General features: G+C 40.4%; 1 protein-coding gene across 5 annotated transcripts in view; it reads left to right on the top strand.

The window, feature by feature from the left end:
* ablim2 (actin binding LIM protein family, member 2) overlaps positions 1 to 16,764 on the top strand; it is a 96,443-nt gene that overhangs the window by 56,003 nt on the left and 23,676 nt on the right. For 3 of the 5 annotated variants that reach the window (XM_072667986.1, XM_072667988.1, XM_072667985.1), the window contains exons 4-13: positions 2,738 to 2,850; positions 3,059 to 3,185; positions 3,970 to 4,063; positions 8,067 to 8,154; positions 9,976 to 10,034; positions 11,975 to 12,052; positions 12,319 to 12,462; positions 14,323 to 14,355; positions 14,805 to 14,922; positions 16,541 to 16,621. In XM_072667986.1, coding sequence (XP_072524087.1) covers positions 2,738 to 2,850; positions 3,059 to 3,185; positions 3,970 to 4,063; positions 8,067 to 8,154; positions 9,976 to 10,034; positions 11,975 to 12,052; positions 12,319 to 12,462; positions 14,323 to 14,355; positions 14,805 to 14,922; positions 16,541 to 16,621 — 935 coding nt within the window. Of the gene's footprint in view, positions 1 to 2,737; positions 2,851 to 3,058; positions 3,186 to 3,969; positions 4,064 to 8,066; positions 8,155 to 9,975; positions 10,035 to 11,974; positions 12,053 to 12,318; positions 12,463 to 14,322; positions 14,356 to 14,804; positions 14,923 to 16,078; positions 16,304 to 16,540; positions 16,622 to 16,764 lie in introns of all 5 variants that reach the window. The other 2 variants (XM_072667990.1, XM_072667987.1) reach the window with 2 other exon arrangements.

Below are 16,764 nucleotides of genomic sequence, written 5' to 3'. Positions count from 1 at the left end.
GCTATTAATACTGGTAAGAGCTCTGGGCTTAGCCAGTCCCAGAAGGTAATTCACTCTGGATTTGTAAATCAGACTGGAAAAACTACAGAAAATACAGATTTATACTGGATGAATCCCTTAAATCCCCCTTAAATCCCTTAAATCCCCTGTGTTTAGGTTAGAAGTCACAAACTTCAATTAGCAAAGAATATCCCTAAAAGTTTGTACAGAAGTCCCTGTAGTTACAAAAAAATACACCTTAGCGTGTACTAAGCCTTGGACTGTTACAAGGGTTAAAATTACAGATCCTGCCAGTAATTACTTGTCAGGTTGCCTCGTCAGGTGTAGCTGATTGTACTGATTGAAAGAAACCCAGGAGATGTCAGAGTTGATTTAAATATCTCTCTCTACATAACCAGTGGATGTAGAATTAATTATCCCTTGAAACGTTTCATAAAATCTTTAATATTAATATTTATAGCTCTTTTTATAGTCCTGTCCTGTTCCTCTTGCTTCTGTGTGTAAGTGGGAGTGAGATGTGGGAAAGTGGTCTTGTTTACTGGTCAGGGTGAGTAAAGGAAACCCAGAAGCTTTTAGCAAGAATGTTAAGAGTATGCTCTGCTGCTAGGCCACTTATTTCCAGAGGGGTGTTAGGTGTCTCTTAATCGCTGAATGGGTGTGTGTGTGTGCACATGGTGTTACCAGGCTGCTCTCCCACATTGCCGTAACGATGCCCATGTTTCCGTGGACACGGTGTACCCATTTAGATCTCTTGGGTGCAACTAGAGCCTCCTCAATCTGCTCACAATATATTAAATTAGTATTTTCTTTCTGTCTACCTCTCTCTATTGTGGTGCATCTGTCGCACAATCCACTCACTGTAGAGGACATACTGTGCTACTTGGTCCATATACAATCAGCAGTCATGGTTTCTGTGCAGATGAACTGATGACTATTATTAGCCCTCAAACCTTATTCATCACTTATTAATCTTGGGGCTTATTATTAAGTAACCGCTAGGAAAATAATGTGTAGATTTAGATTAGAGTGTAAGAAACTAATGATTGAAGTCCTTTAAGGGGTTAAATGGCCTCTCCAGAGCCATGTTGTGATGTCATGGTGTCCCCATCATGACTAGGCTGTTTCTCGCAGCATCCACACACACAGGGATTTAGATGTGGACTGACAGCTAAATGAGGCTGACGCTAAATTAACCAAGTGCTAAATTGTATCACCTATCTGCTAGGGCCTAGTCTCTTTGACGCCATGGCTGTATCCACACTTTAGAGACAGAGTGGCTATTCACTGCTGTACTGGCTGACATTTCCATTAGATAAATCAGTCCAACAAGCGCTGCAGCGGGTGCCAACATTTATTGTTAAACTTTGAGCACACTGGGACTGTGGTAGCAGTGAAGCTGGGTAGGGAGAGACAATGTGTACATGTGCACTGAGCTGCCAGGTTATTTTATTAGGCACCTTAAAAAAGGATACACAGACTAGTTTGAGAATTATAGATATGGTTCATTGTAAGTCCAAAAGTTTGTGGACACTCCTTCTAATGGATGCATTTAGCTACTTCAAGTTGCACTCATTGCTGGAAGCTGTGCAAATCACACACATAGTTTGTCTAGTCCCTGTAGAGAAGTATTGTCAATAGAATTGGGTATAAAGCCCCCCAGCGCACTTATTATATAGGTTCACTTTGTAGGTTAACAGTTATAGCGACTGTTGCTCATGTGTTGCTTTGGTACTAGGTGTTAAAAATGCTGTGACATCATCAGCTCTCACTTTGAGTTCTCAGCCAAAGACAAATCCCTCCCATCCTCCAAGTCTGGTGGGCAGCCAGCACTGAGACATTGAGGACAAGGGCGACTGGCACATGCCCTGCAGCTCCACTGGTCACCTAGAATAACATATTATTGTCTATCTATCTATCTGTTTGTCTGTCTGTCTATCTATCTATCTATCTATCTATCTATCTATCTATCTGTCTATCTGTCTGTCTGTCTGTCTGTCTGTCTATCTATCTATCTATCTATCTATCTATCTATCTATCTGTCTGTCTGTCTGTCTGTCTATCTATCTATCTATCTATCTATCTGTCTATCTGTCTGTCTGTCTGTCTGTCTATCTATCTATCTATCTATCTATCTATTTATCTGTCTGTCTGTCTGTCTGTCTGTTTGTCTATCTATCTATCTGTTTGTATGTCTATCTGTCTGTCTGTCTGTCTGTCTGTCTATCCATCTATCTGTCTGTCTATCTGTCTGTCTGTCTATCTATCTATCAGGTGGCTCTGTTTTTTAAACCTTTATGATAGATACTATCTACTGCATGCTAGGAACACCTCACACAACCTGCCATTTTGGAGATGTTCTAACCCAGTTGTCTGGCCATCACTATTTGGCTCTTGTCAAAGTGGCTCACATTCTTATGCTTGGACATTGTTACTGCTTTTAACACCAACATCACCTTCAAGAACTGACTGTTCATTTGCTGCCTAATATATCCACCCCTTGACAGAAGCCGCTGTAGATGAAGATAATCAATGCTTTTCACTTCACCTGGTTCTAGTGGAAAGTGCTGGCATCATCATACAGATGTTGAAACCTGCTTAAAATTAGTGCAGGAAAAAGTGACTTCAACAACCAAATGTCTTTCCTGACCTGGTGATAATACGTTTTTGTTGTTTATCTCTTGGATGATGAGGTGACCGTTCTCCTTCTTTCTCCTCTCTCTGTCTCTTTTTTTGGCAGACAGCCGTTTCCTGCAGGCGACCGCGTGACGTTTAATGGGAAAGAGTGCATCTGTCAGAAATGCACTCAGCCGCTGCCTGCCAACAGCCCAGCACCCGTTCAGGCTGTTCACAGTGAGAGCCCTCTTCATCCTCACCACCGTATTCCTCTATTCTCTCTCTCTATCTAACTCTCCTCTCCTCTTCTCTCCCTGTCTCTCTTCTGTGACCTCTCTCTTCTTGCTCACTGCACCAAATTATCCACACATAACAATTAGTCTTTCTCTTCATAGTAATGCTCCTCTCTCTCTCTCTCTCTCTCTCTCTCTCTCTCTCTCTGCAGACTGCTGTGGCTGTGGTAAGGAGTTTAAGAATGAGCAGTCTTTGGTGGCGCTGGATAAGCACTGGCACCTTGGCTGCTTCAAGTGCAAAGTCTGCAACAAAGTACTGAATGCAGAGTACATCAGCAAGTCAGTATCCTCCACACACTGTGTGGCTGTGTGTGTGTGTGTGTGTTGACAGTAATGTAATATGCCACTAAGCTGACCCATCTAAATGTTAGAATGACTCGACGTGGAGGCACAGTGACACTCTGGACATGCTGTCCTGAGCTGAAGAACGGTAATGAGCTCGCTAGTCCACTTTGGGCCTCCTGTCCCAACCCTTTGAATGTTGACTATTTTAAAGGGGCCATATATTACTTTCTGGCAAAAAACCCAAAACAAATATGTCAAATATATCAAATATGGAGACCAAACTGCAACAAATTGCTGTGATGTCATACCCATGAACAAACAGTTAGCATATGATTGTTTACTCTGTGTAGTCCCAAAAACCCAAACCCAAAAAACAGGCATCTAAAAAGATTTATTAGTTAGTTATCAAGTGTGAGATTTGCTCACATAAGAAAATAAAGTCACCAATAAAATACCTGTAGTTTCCATAGCTACATGTAATAATTTAGATTAGGTTTCATGAATGAGGCTCTTGATCAAGGCTTCACAAAGTGAGACCAAAGTGAGGTCAGCCACGGTCTGAAGGTTAGAGAAGGGGCCTTGATTTGATCCCTTGAAAGGACAGGACGCGACTGAAGTGTTCTTGAGCAAGGCATATATTCCCAAACTGCTTCCCTAACTGTCCCCTCAGTGTGTCTTAGTGTATATGTGTGTGTTCATAACAATTTATTGAATCTTACTATCACAGGTAGGATTCTCACTTCTTCACACATGTGTGTGTGCATGTGTTTCTGTTCAGGGATGGAATTCCATACTGCGAGATGGACTACCACGCCATGTACGGCATCCAGTGTGAGAACTGCAAGAAGTACATCACGGGGAAAGTACTGGAGGTACTGGGCTGCTTATCATAGTGCACATAGCTGCAGCTGGTGAACGGAAGAATGGATCAATTAACAAGTGAATGGTCAGATGCATGGAGCTGTGGCTGGGTCATAGCAAGGGCATGTGCTGTGTGTCAGTATGTACTAGAATATGAGAGTGTTTCACAGACAGGCTGTGATTCTGTCTGGTTCAGACTGGCACACTATATTCCCACTGGGGTAGCGGCTGAGGGGGCCAACAAAGAAACTCTCAGTTGGCCAATTCAGAAACTCTGTGAATGCAGCTCTATTATGACAATGCATTTCTCTTTCTCTCCCCCCCCTCTCTCTCGCTCTTTCTGTTTTTCTCTCACGCACAGATAGTTATTTGGTTACCTCATGCTGTAAATAAGACCCCTTAGTAACTCAGTAGTCTTTGTGCCTTTACCTGAAGGCGATTCTCACTTACACTATGAAATCATAGGAAACAGGGCTTATATGACACCATTCATTGTATGGATTTCTAATCTAAGCTGGGGTTTAGATTCACTGAACAGAATTGGATTCAGGGATGCACCAATAAAAAAAAATATCTAACAATGTAAGAATTTCACATTATGTGGACGTTAACGTTATAAAGTTTAGCAGACGTTGGGTTTTGGTCACTGTACCTCAAAACTAAATGTTGTTTTTTACGCCAGTATAACGTTGGCATGTGGCATTTGGAAGATGTTGGATTTTGGTTACTTAACATTAAAACCAACAAAATATTTACGCCAGCTGTCATTACTGTTCTACGCCAAGTTGACGTTGGCATTAGATGCTGTCCAGATGTTAAATTTTGGTCATACAATGTCACCACCTACATTTAACCACATATCAATGTCTATCTGTGTTGGTGGCCAGCTGGGATAATGAACACCTTGTTGTGGCCAAAACCATTTCCAGTAACTTGGGCTGGTTGGTGCTGTTTGTTTGCAAACTCTGCAGCTGAATTAGATTTTTAAAAAATCAATAAAATGTTGTGTGTCGTGTAGTCATGCATTGTTAAACCAAATTGATGTGAGCATAAGACATGCAAAAATGTAAACAATTAATTAAATCAATTATATATAAATATAATAATATATAAAATATAAATTTGTTTATTCAGCTGACATTTCTTTGTAAAGCCATTCACAACAGTCACAATACGAAGCAGAATATGCAGATATGTACAAATTTACAGCCTACATCCATTTAACTGCCCATTCATATTGACGCTACAATGAGCACAAAACATGACAGCCAATCAGAACTAAGCTCATTTGCATATATGAGTCTAAAAGGCAGTCAGTTTAATTTCAAGGGATAAAGAGAGTTTGGAAAAAGGTCATGTTAAAATGGATTGTGACGGTTTTGAGTGCCGAACCACACATAACTGCAATAAGTGAACCTCAAAATAGAAAAAATGTAGGATGTCACGCAAAATCTCATATGTCCAAAATGGTAGCTTTGCAAGAGAAGGGTAAATCCCTCTTAACTTCCAATGTAATGTAATTTCTAGTAATTTTGGAGCGTTTCTCTTGGTCCCTTCCTCATGAAATTCTGCTACAATAAAAACAAAACAATAAAAGCAGCTGCCAAATTCAAGTTATGCCTAAAAATCTAAAATAGAGATAAAATATTTTTCTGTAACAGCGACAATATGGACCTTTTAGATATTCTTATGTAACAGTGAATAGTATATCAGCAGTTGCACTAGCATATACAGCTATGTATGTGTGTGTGTGTATGGTTTTGTGTTTGTCAGGCAGCCAGTCACAATAAATTAATCTGACACACATATCGACGGTACCACACTGTTGCTATGGAGACGCGCTCCCTCAGCTCCTGGCATTTAAGGAAGCCACATTTGGATCAGACCACCTGACCTATTGTGACATCACAGTCGAGGATGTCTCTCACTAATTGACAGCTTCTCAGGTTCATGTTTGCACAGAGGAGTGAGAAAGCTGATCCTTCACACATCATAGTACTTATTATAAATTCATTAAGCAATTATAATGAATTTCTATGAATGAGAAATGCAGCCAAGTCTCATAAAACAGGTGCATGAAGTGGAATATTATGCATTATGATGACAACCAATTAAGACCTTTCTTTGCAGCAGTGTTGCATAATGCATTATAATCTAGGCCGCTTTAACAGGTGGCCTTGTGCTATTATTGTATGATTTATTGTGCAGCTGTGGCATTGTTCACTCAAGGTAACAGTCGTTGTAACTACTGCACCTACACGGTTGTGTGACAGTGGCAGGACCGGTTGAGTTAAGGAGGAGGAAAGTAGACAGTAAGAAGCAAGCATTGCAGTGCAATTCCTCTGGAATGTTTGTTGATCAGCACTTGGTTTGTGTAGCTCTTGTTTATTTGTTTTCTTGTAGACTGCACTGTGAAGGATCTACTGGGAATCGCATCTGTGCCTGAAATGTCATGACATTTAGAGGGCTGAAACATTATCTGTTTTCAAAGGAAAGAGTAACTGAGGTTCACAGTAGCATTTAGGATCACTTACAATTTACCAAAAAGTGAGGCTGCTGAGAGAAGGAAAAAACTGTCTTACCTTTCAATGGAAGTCAGTGTACAAATATTTTATTTATAGTCAATTTGGATCGTTTCTATTGCTCCGTGCATCATTACATTTTAACACACAGTAAAAAACAACTGTCAGATTTGCATTATGTCAGAAAGTGCAAAACTGGAGATACATCACCTGGAGGCTTTGGGACATAAAAAATGGCCCTATGCCTGATCAGATAACTTACAGCTGTGCTGTGGCGTATATTTAGTGAGGCTGAACCTGTAATTATTAGTTATGCAGTTATGGGAAGTTGCATGTGTGAAAAAAACATAATAGGGATTAACCAAGACTCATAGTCAGAAAGGCAAGCAGAGGTCAACACAAAAGCAGGCAGAGACAAAGATGACATATCCATATCCAAAAACCAGAAGACAACAGCAAAGGGTCCCAAACCTGGAAAATAACCACAGAAACCACAGAAACTCTGCAAACAGTAACACTACCACACAGTATGGAACAAATAGTGCACAACTATTACAAGTGCATTTATTAGTGTAGTACTAAGTCTGTGGTTTGGGACACAGCCTTCGTCTGTCCCTGTGCAGTTCCTGCTTAGGCCAGGAGGTGGAGTCCATTGTCACAGCATTACTGACTATAGTATAATTCACTGAATATTAATCAGAGAGGTTTGCTTGTGACAGTGTATCATCTGTCCATGTGGAAGTAATGTAAATATCTTCAAATCTCCAAGTTGATAACTTCATAGAAGAAGTAAGAAAACCTTCTGAAAGGGGTTAGCTGTGGCTGTAGTTTAATAAATACAACCAAACTGTAGCTCTACAGTCGTCAAACACAAACTTCCATTTTGTCAAAAACACAATTCAATTGGCGAATTTCTGTGGATTCAGTAACCTTTGCTATCTGTCTTCCTTCTGCACTGATATTACATTAACCTGGCTAATAGCTCAGCCCCAAACATTTCCATCATTCCCTTATGCCACATTTAATAGGTTCTAAGATTAAGGGCTAGCATTGCAATAATGTATCAGTATTAACCCTCATAAGTTAATGCCTAAAGCTTTATAAGTACGACTGTATCTGCAGAGAAAATGCATGATGGAATTTCTAGAAACTCACTACTGTAGATATGCAGCATACTGCCTTTCCTCTTTCACGGCTCCCCCTACTGTTTCCAGCCCCATACAGCAGCCTTTTTCTTTTGGTCTTTTACCGTAAAATAGTCTTAGTTTGGTATTGTATGACCCTTGTTTGTTACACAGAACATAAACAATAAAATTTATAAAATAAACAAAAAACCTTAACATGACCTTATGGAAATATTAATATAATAATATAATAATATAATAAAAAGCATTTAATGTATTTCAATTATTTAATGTATTTATTTAGCGTTCATACAGTGAATTCTGTTGAATGCTGTAGATGTGACTTACACTGAGCTTGTGTGTCCTAGGCTGGAGATAAACACTATCATCCCACATGTGCCAGATGTGTGCGCTGTGAGCAGATGTTTGGAGAAGGAGAGGAGATGTACCTGCAAGGTAACAAACGTCACTTCACAGATTAGATAATCAACATTAATGTCTGTCAGTGTTGACATAGACTCTTTAAAATTCAGTTTTTTTGGGAGCGATGCCATAAAAGAACCACTTTTTCTCTGTAGAGATGTGTGATTGTAAATAACCTTAAATTAGCAAAGAAGGTTTTTAGATCTTTAAAGGGTTCTTCACACTCACACCTACACTATCTATTACAAACATGGGGGCTGGTTCACCAATATCTTCCTTAGAATGCCACTATGTGCATTATTAGCACTGTTATCATTAATCGTTGGTAAATCTAAAATTAGCTGTCCATTTTCTATTCAACTATGTAGCTGTCCATCTATCGAGTCAATTCACCAGCATTAACCAGCACCACTATTAATCTACTAACCGAAAAAGTGTTTTAATGTTAGATATCATAGTTGTCCTTTTATAAATGACTTATTCTCTGCAGCTTTCTACTCTACTCATAATAATCCTGTGCAAAATTGAATAAAGAGAATCTATGCCAGCCAGACAGAGCCGTGTCTTCTGTTATTACTGAGTCTGATTACTGCGGAGAGGAGAAGCATTTTATTTAGTGCAGTGATTGGTGTTGTGCTCAAAGCCCGGAGAGAATAGAGCACCTCTTACACTCAGCCAGGCTGATATCAGACCATCAGCAAACAATGTGGCAATGAAAGACATCAGTCCGATCTAAGCTTGGTCTGCAGTTACATCAAAACACAGTGGCATTAACCTCTACAGAGCAGAAACCCGTGGCACAATCACGTTGAAATGCTGTCTTATGGTGTGTTAAATTATTTATTATTATAATGAAAGTTAGAAACTGTCAATCAACACCATGCTTGTGTTAGTGTAAGTAGTAGGGGGGTGCTTGTTATTTTGTATTTCGTGAAAAGTTACAGTACAGTAGTTTTGTTCCCATTCTCTGTGTAATTAAGTGATATTTTAGCAGTTATAATAAGTACAGATAAATAATGGTAATTGTGCAATTTCAGATATTGTAACTGTATGTAATTGAAATCACAGCTGCTTTAATTTTGAACTTCTTATAGTCTTGTTAGTCATGTTAATTTATGGTGGCTTCACAACATTCTTCATTTCTACAGAGCTTGCCTTAGTACTGTATTAATATCCACAGCAGAGAGGCTGAAACTGAGATTTGTATTCTAGACAGGCTACACTGCAGTCTGTTTCAGACCAGATTTATTCTCTGCTTGTTGACAGGTCCCAGGTCAGTTATTGGTCAGATTGAGTCTCACTGAAGAGATGAAAATGAAAGTGATTTGCTGAGTCACTGAGGCACTGAGAGCTGTGTGCATTTAGTACAATGGCAAGGGAAAGCCAGTGTGGGAGTTTAATAGTAATAATAGATTTTTTTTTGCATAAGCACCTTTCCACATAACCAAAATCATGGCTTAAAGAAATGTAATCCTATGAAAATAAGACTTTGTCACGCTCTCAGTGGATTAAGTTCACTGGATTAAGGCGCTAGCACTATGACCCGTGGTTCATAGGTTCGAATCCTGGGTCATGCTGCCTACCATCAGCAGCCAGTGACATTGCATTGATGTTGACTGGTTGCGCTTGTATCATAGGAGGCATGCGTCAGTCCTTACCCTCCCAGTGGGTAGAAAAATCTGCACCCACAAATCTGCAACACATGTGGAACTGCAGCTTTACAATATAAGTGAATCAGCATGTCCTTATTGTTGGGTGCACTGTGGTACTCTCTGAGTGAGCATAGGCACACATTCAGAAGCAGTTTGGATTGGTAAGCATGTACTATTGATTGCTTGTCTCCCTCTTTCTCAGGTTCATCCATCTGGCACCCTCCCTGCAGACAGGCAGCGCGTATAGAGGAGAAGAGTAAGGTAGGATGCTTGAAGCAGAGGAAAGAAAGTGGTAAAGAATGACCCCAAAAAGCTTTCCCTCCACCCAGACCTTTCCTTTTCTGTGTGTCTTGACCCGTAACTGGTGTAACTCTCAGTGTAAAACGTATTGACTAAGCAGGTGCAGGAGCACAGCTTTCCCTCAACACTACTGAGAGCCATTAGTTAAGCCCTTCAAATGATCCTATGATCCCCTTCTATTGTAATGCCCCTCTTCCTGCAGAAACAGGTGCGGATACAGCTCAATGACCTCCGCCTGAATGTACCTGAGCAGGTTTGTGACGTGCACCCCGACCCTCGACCCCTTCCCTGCATGGGTTTACCTGCTCCGCCAAATCCGCTTTCAGCATCAGTAGAAAGTTACAGAGGTCCAGACTGGACTTGCTGAACCACCCTATGCTTGTGCCCCATACCCACTTGATTTTGACCATGTAATCAGGACCTGTAATCAAGACTCTCACTGCACTGGGGCTGCATTTGTCGAGTGGTGCTTCGGTTTGTTGTTATGGGCAACACTGTCAGCCATTAATGGCCTACTAATGTAGTACTAGAAAACATGGTTTTCAACCACAAAGAAATAACATTTCTGACAGATTTTTACTTAAATTCTGAGTATGATTAATACATATCAGATCCTCTTTCACTTAGTTTAATTCGTGAAGTGATGGAGCATGTTTTATCTGAAGTATTCCATTAGTAGATAGTACAGTACATGTACTTTATGTGCTGTAATGTATTTTGTTCATTTTTGAAGCTAAATGCCCTCAACATTTGTGTCAGATGCTGTCAGAATGGAGTCAGATCAAAAACTCTTATCTTTAAAGTTGTATATATATTGATTACAGTCAGAATCCCATGGTTAAAAGTTAAGAATAAGGCATTAGTATCAAAGGCACAAACAATGAACCTGATCAAAGGACAGGCAGTGGTCAAAAGCAGATAGTAATGCAGCCAACACATCTGAACAGCATCACAAAGCTAAGAGCAACAGCCAAAGAAGAGCCAAAAAGGGGGGCAGCACAATGTAGCTTTTTCATGTCCGATACCGATGATGCAACCATGAGTATCTGCCGAAACTACCAATCCCTTTTTCTCCTAAACTAAGCTGTTAACATTACGTTTGTCTAGATGCACTTTGATTTACATGGGCATCTAAATAACTTCATCCAAACTATAAAACACATACCGGTCAGAACACAGAGAACACAACACAGCGCTCAGTGTATTACTGGGAAAACAGTGGCAGTACTTCGCAAAGTAGGTGACAAAACAGACAGGTAATACCCCGATCAGCCATAACATTAGCACCACTGATTGACCATCTGTCAAAGGCTGATCTTATCTTGTCTTACATTATGCAGTAAGTGAACAGTCAGTTTTTGAAGGATCATAATAACATTTGCAACATTTGCAACAATATTAAGTAGGTCCCCCTAGTGTCGCCACAACAGATCTGCCCATTCAAGGCATGAACTCCACAAGACCTCTGAGTTCTGTAAGATGTGAGGTGGGGGCTCCTTGCATCACATCAATGATCGTCAGTTCACCAGTTGTCCTTTCATGGGCCACTTTTGGTAGATACTGACCGCTACATACCAGAAAAACCCCACACGACTGGACTGATGTTTTTGACCCAGTCGTCTAGCCATCACAATTTGGTTCTGGTCAAAGTGGCTCAGATCTTCTTTTTTCCTGCTTTTAACACCTCACCTTCAAGAACTGACTGTGCAGCCTAATGGATCCAACCCCTTGACAGATGCCACTGTGGATGAAGATAATTAATGTTTTTCCTGTCATCTGTCAGTGGTGCTAAAGTTATGGCTGATCAGTGTTTAATGTAAAATATCTTGCTGTATTAGATTAAAAGCTAGTAAAAGGAAGTATACAGTAATTTTTTGACCCCTCTCCTATTCTATCTCCAGGTGACCAGGACTTCCTCTGAGAGCATCACCTCCGCTCCTGCCTCCAGTGCTTCTGGATCTCCTAGCAGAGTTATCTATGTACGCAGCGCTCCAAATCTGCATGAATATGAATCTGTGTGCAGTGCGCCACAGTGCCTGGGGTGGTTCCTGCAAGCCTCAGTTATTCTAGCTCACGACGTGCAGTACATCTGTAAGCCACCAAGTGGCACCAAATGGACACACTATAAAAGATGAACTTTAGAAGAGAATGGAGTTGTGAGAGGTTGAAATAGGTTGATATTGTCTGTTATTATCTGTTTACTTTATTTATATATATTTACTGTCTGATTGTCTGTCTGCCACAGGCAAAGCTGGGCGATGAGTTCCTGGATTATAAGGACCTTGCAGCTCTTCCTAAAATAAAGGCAATCTATAACATTGACAGACCTGACATGCTCTCCTACTCACCCTATGTCAGCTACCCCACAGAGGAGAGGACCTATGGAGAGGTATACACACACACACACACACACACACACTTGAACACACTCACTGTACCGGGTATAGGGTAGAGTCCATGGTGAGCCATATAAAATACATACACGATGTGGACTAAAGTATTGGGACACTGCTTGTTTACTGCTTGTTTTATGTGAAATCAGGGGTCTTACAAAAGACCTTATCCTGCCTTTGTTGGAGTAACTGTCTCTACTGTTTTTTGAAGCACTGCTGCGAAGATTTGATTGCGTTCAGTAACGAGAGCGTTAGTTAGGTCAAAAGGTTGGATGATCACCACCCCACCTCATCCCCAACCTATCTTAAAAGCATTGGATGGATCACTAACCATCATTTCAGGGAACCCCGTTCCAGCAGTGTTCCCTGGAACACACTGCTCCACAGCTCAATGCTGGGGGCTTTATACACCTGTAGCCCACCACTGCATTAGGCAATATTGCCAACAGCTTCAGCTTCATGTGTATCTATTTCAGAGAGTCCTATTCTATTGGCAGTACTTCTCTACAGGGACTAGACAAGTGTGTTTATATTTGCACATCTGTGTCAGCAGTGGGTACCAGTTAATGTAGCTGAATGCATTTCTTCAGAAGGGGTGTCCACAAATAGTTGGACATATAGTTTAAATGTTAAATAAATGTAACCAATAATAATTAAATCTATAAGATGAATCCTTACATTTAAACAAAATGAACGTCCTGTAAAAGAATATTCTCAATATGTCTGTTAATCAGCTGGTTGAGTGTCTTGAGATAGTATTGCACCCCTTACAAGTTCAATAGCAATTATCACCTACTGATATTAACTAAGACTTAAAAAAGCAACTTAATTTCATAGATTATGTACAGACTTTATTCACTTTATTTAAATAAACATCTTTTGATATACTGAAATGTACTTACATTTACAAGATACATCATTACGACTACTTCTCTGATCAATAAGGAACCACTCAAAAATAACGTTCTCAAATGTTAGGCCCTTATTTAACATGCTGGAGCTTGAGATGGAGATTCTCCCATTAACTTTACAGGTTCTTTAACCAACCACAGCATTAACAATTTATCATACTATGTTCCAGTTCTGCTGTCTTTCTGATTAAAGTCAAAGTTATGACTTACATCTTAAAATGGAAAACAAATAGGAAACAAAAAAAACCAAAAAAACAATAAAATAAATATTTAAATATTAATACTTTTCTCACCATGCATTGCATTTATTTTGCAAATGTTTTCAGGACTATGGTTTGAACCTTTTACTAACCCATGCTAATGCATCCTTTACATTGTGTTTATTGTTTAATTTTAGTTATATTACCGTTATTTAGCTGTGTGTATGTGTGTGCAGGCTGGCTGTCCCTCTGCTCTTATAGTTGCTGGGTTGTGAGCTGGTAATTAACACAATGCCTTCTTGAGATGCAACAACAGCATCAGTAATTTACAACGCAGTGTGACGTCACAGCAGACTGGAATAGACCATGACGATAACCATAATTCTGGGATGTGTTGAAGGGAACAGAAATGATAAGAGTCTTCTCTTACTGTCAGTGTTTTCATTGTTGACCTTACTGTCAACAAAATCAGTCAGGGAAATTATTCCTGTGCCAACCAGGAACGTTTAGTCTCTGACTGCCCCCTAGTGGATAAAGCTGTTAATCCTCCCGATGCACAAACGTACAGTATGTAGAGTATACCCATAAATCAGCATGTGTAGCAGCTGTGCACACACATACACACAGTAATAAATAAAGTATGGCTGTGCCTTTATTCATTTCACGGCTTTTGTTTTTCTTGTGTAAAATAATGAGGCCTACTGCATCTAACCTCATCTCACTCACCTGCTTTCTTCATTTGCAGTCACCCCAGTTGCTCACTCCTACTCCAACAGAGGTACAGTAAAGCAGAGGGAACAAATCTCTCAGGCCCTCATATATATATATATATATATATATATATATATATATATATGTGTTGTGTCAGTATGAAGACATCAATACAAATATGCTCTCTATGGGAAATTTGTATTGTGGTTGCATAACGTGTGTGCAGTGCAATTGTGCCATTTTATTTGTGTTTGATTGTGAAAAGTGTGGAAATTCACAACTGATCAATTATTGAACCATGATCAGTTATTGTTTCATGGGAAATGAAAACTGGATTTAAATTATATGGAAATTTAATTTCAGTTTCAGCTTCCCTTGTTTTAAAACCTATTATAAGTCTCCAGACGACACTGACCACCATGTAGTTCTGGTCACTTACTTAGCCTTATATAGCTTTATATATAATCACAGTATATTTCTATACATTTTTTTGTTTGTTGTATATTGTTTTTTCAGGGAGATGGGGAGAAATCGCCACGTCAGAGGAGACCCTCCAGCCCTAGCTCCAACAGTTCTCTGGGGGGTTATGGCCGCTACACCCCATCCCGCTCACCCCAAACATACAGCCGACCAGGTACCCACGCTCTCTCTCACACACAGTGGCTGTTCGACCTGAAGAGCATTGTTCGTTATTTGTGTACACATGGGTTTTAAATGTGCTCATGAAAACACTTTTAGATGTTTTCAGAACATTTTCAGGTGTTTCTGACTTCTCCATATTTTTCTTTAGTTCCTTGTTTTCATATCCCTTTTAAAAGTATGTGGTTTACATTTTAGGCAGTATTGATGCTCATTAGATCCTTATTTAAAGCAATAAAACACAACACACTATCTAATGTACTCTGCACCAAGAAGGTGGTGTTAAAGGAAAGTCATGTACATATATATAAGCTCCCCAGACAAAAGAATTGTCACCTTGCTTGTTTAAGGTAGTAACTTCTGCAGATGGCATTGCACAAGGTTGGTCAGGCTAAATATTCCTCTGGGGTGTGTGTGATGAGATTGATAGATTGAGAAGAGGTGGTACAGTGCGGTGAATGTCTCGTTGGATGTGTGCAGATGTTAATGATTGGCTAAAAGAAGTGATTGCATTTGGGTGTGCCAATGGCCATAGTGTGAAGGAAGTAGCTGAATCTGCAGGTGTATGGAAGCTTATGGTTATATGGGTCTACCAGCAGTGGCAAAAATCCCAGTCTACAGGAAATTGGACAAAGGCCTCTTGCATGCCACTGTGCTCCATATGTTCATAGTATGCAGTTCCCTGCAGAGTGTTCTTTCACATATTGTTTGTAAAGGACCTGCGTTGACTTCTAGACGCAATTCTTGCCTGGAAGTGAAGCAATTTTCATTTATAAGCTGTGAAACATGCCTGTGGTCTGTCAGTTTTGTCTTTCAGTCACAATTCTGATGAGAATGTCCTGTAGACACTTTTTTTTGGTAGACTCGTATATCAGCTTTCATACACGGACACGCCCAAATGCAATCACTCCTTTTAGCCAATCATTTCAATTAATTTTCCACACATCCAATGAGACATTCACTGCACAGTCCCACTTCTTCTCAATCTATGAATCCCGTTACACAACTTGCAGGTGGTCATCCTTGTGCAATGCCATCTGCAGACACCTGAAGTTACAGTTGTCTGACGTTTTCTATATATATATATAGTTATAGGCACTGACTTCTTGTACTGTCCTTCTCCCCTTTGGCTGGTTGGTCCCCTTGTGCAGAACAATATCTGAGCAGTAGATACACGCCACAACCCGGAAGTTCCAACTCCTTGCCCGTATACACTACGGCTAGGTATGGTGGCCACTGTAGCCCTAGGGACTCCTCTTCACTGCCCAGTGGTGGTAGAAATACCCCACAGGCAGGGAGTGGCGGTGTGGCTCTGCCCCTGAACCCCACCACCCTGGCCATGCTCCAACAGCACAACTACGTCCCCTACTTCAGAGGTACCACAGCTCAGCCTGTAGGTTGTGTGTGTTAGCTAAAACCAACTAATGTCACAACATGCATGGAACTGCTGAACTGCAACACTAATACGTTGCTGTGAATGTGAAATATCACAAAGTGGAGATCCAGAATGAGAAAATGACATAAAGGTTCATGTGTACGTATTATTTAGGGATAAATAATTACAGAAAAAATGAAACTACTACCTTGTCCTTCGCCCACCCTTCCCTAAACAGGAATTGAGACAGAATTCAAACAGGAGCCAGTCTCTGAAAGTAAACCTAGGACAGGCCTGCACCTCAGTTTGCCTCCTTACGGTAAAGCCCTGGACCCGCTGGTCCACACTCTCTCTTTCACTCTCTCTTTAAATGTGATTCAGTTCTGTGGGATATGTAGGTGTGCCCCAAGGTTCACCCTTTGGACCATTCAGTTTGTTTTTGCTTGCCATTACTGTGTATGT

This window comes from Salminus brasiliensis, chromosome 22 (assembly GCF_030463535.1).
Source record: "Salminus brasiliensis chromosome 22, fSalBra1.hap2, whole genome shotgun sequence".
NCBI lineage: Eukaryota > Metazoa > Chordata > Actinopteri > Characiformes > Bryconidae > Salminus > Salminus brasiliensis.
The sequence above is the reverse complement of the archived record's forward strand: the minus strand, read 5'-3'. Positions and strand labels throughout refer to the sequence as shown.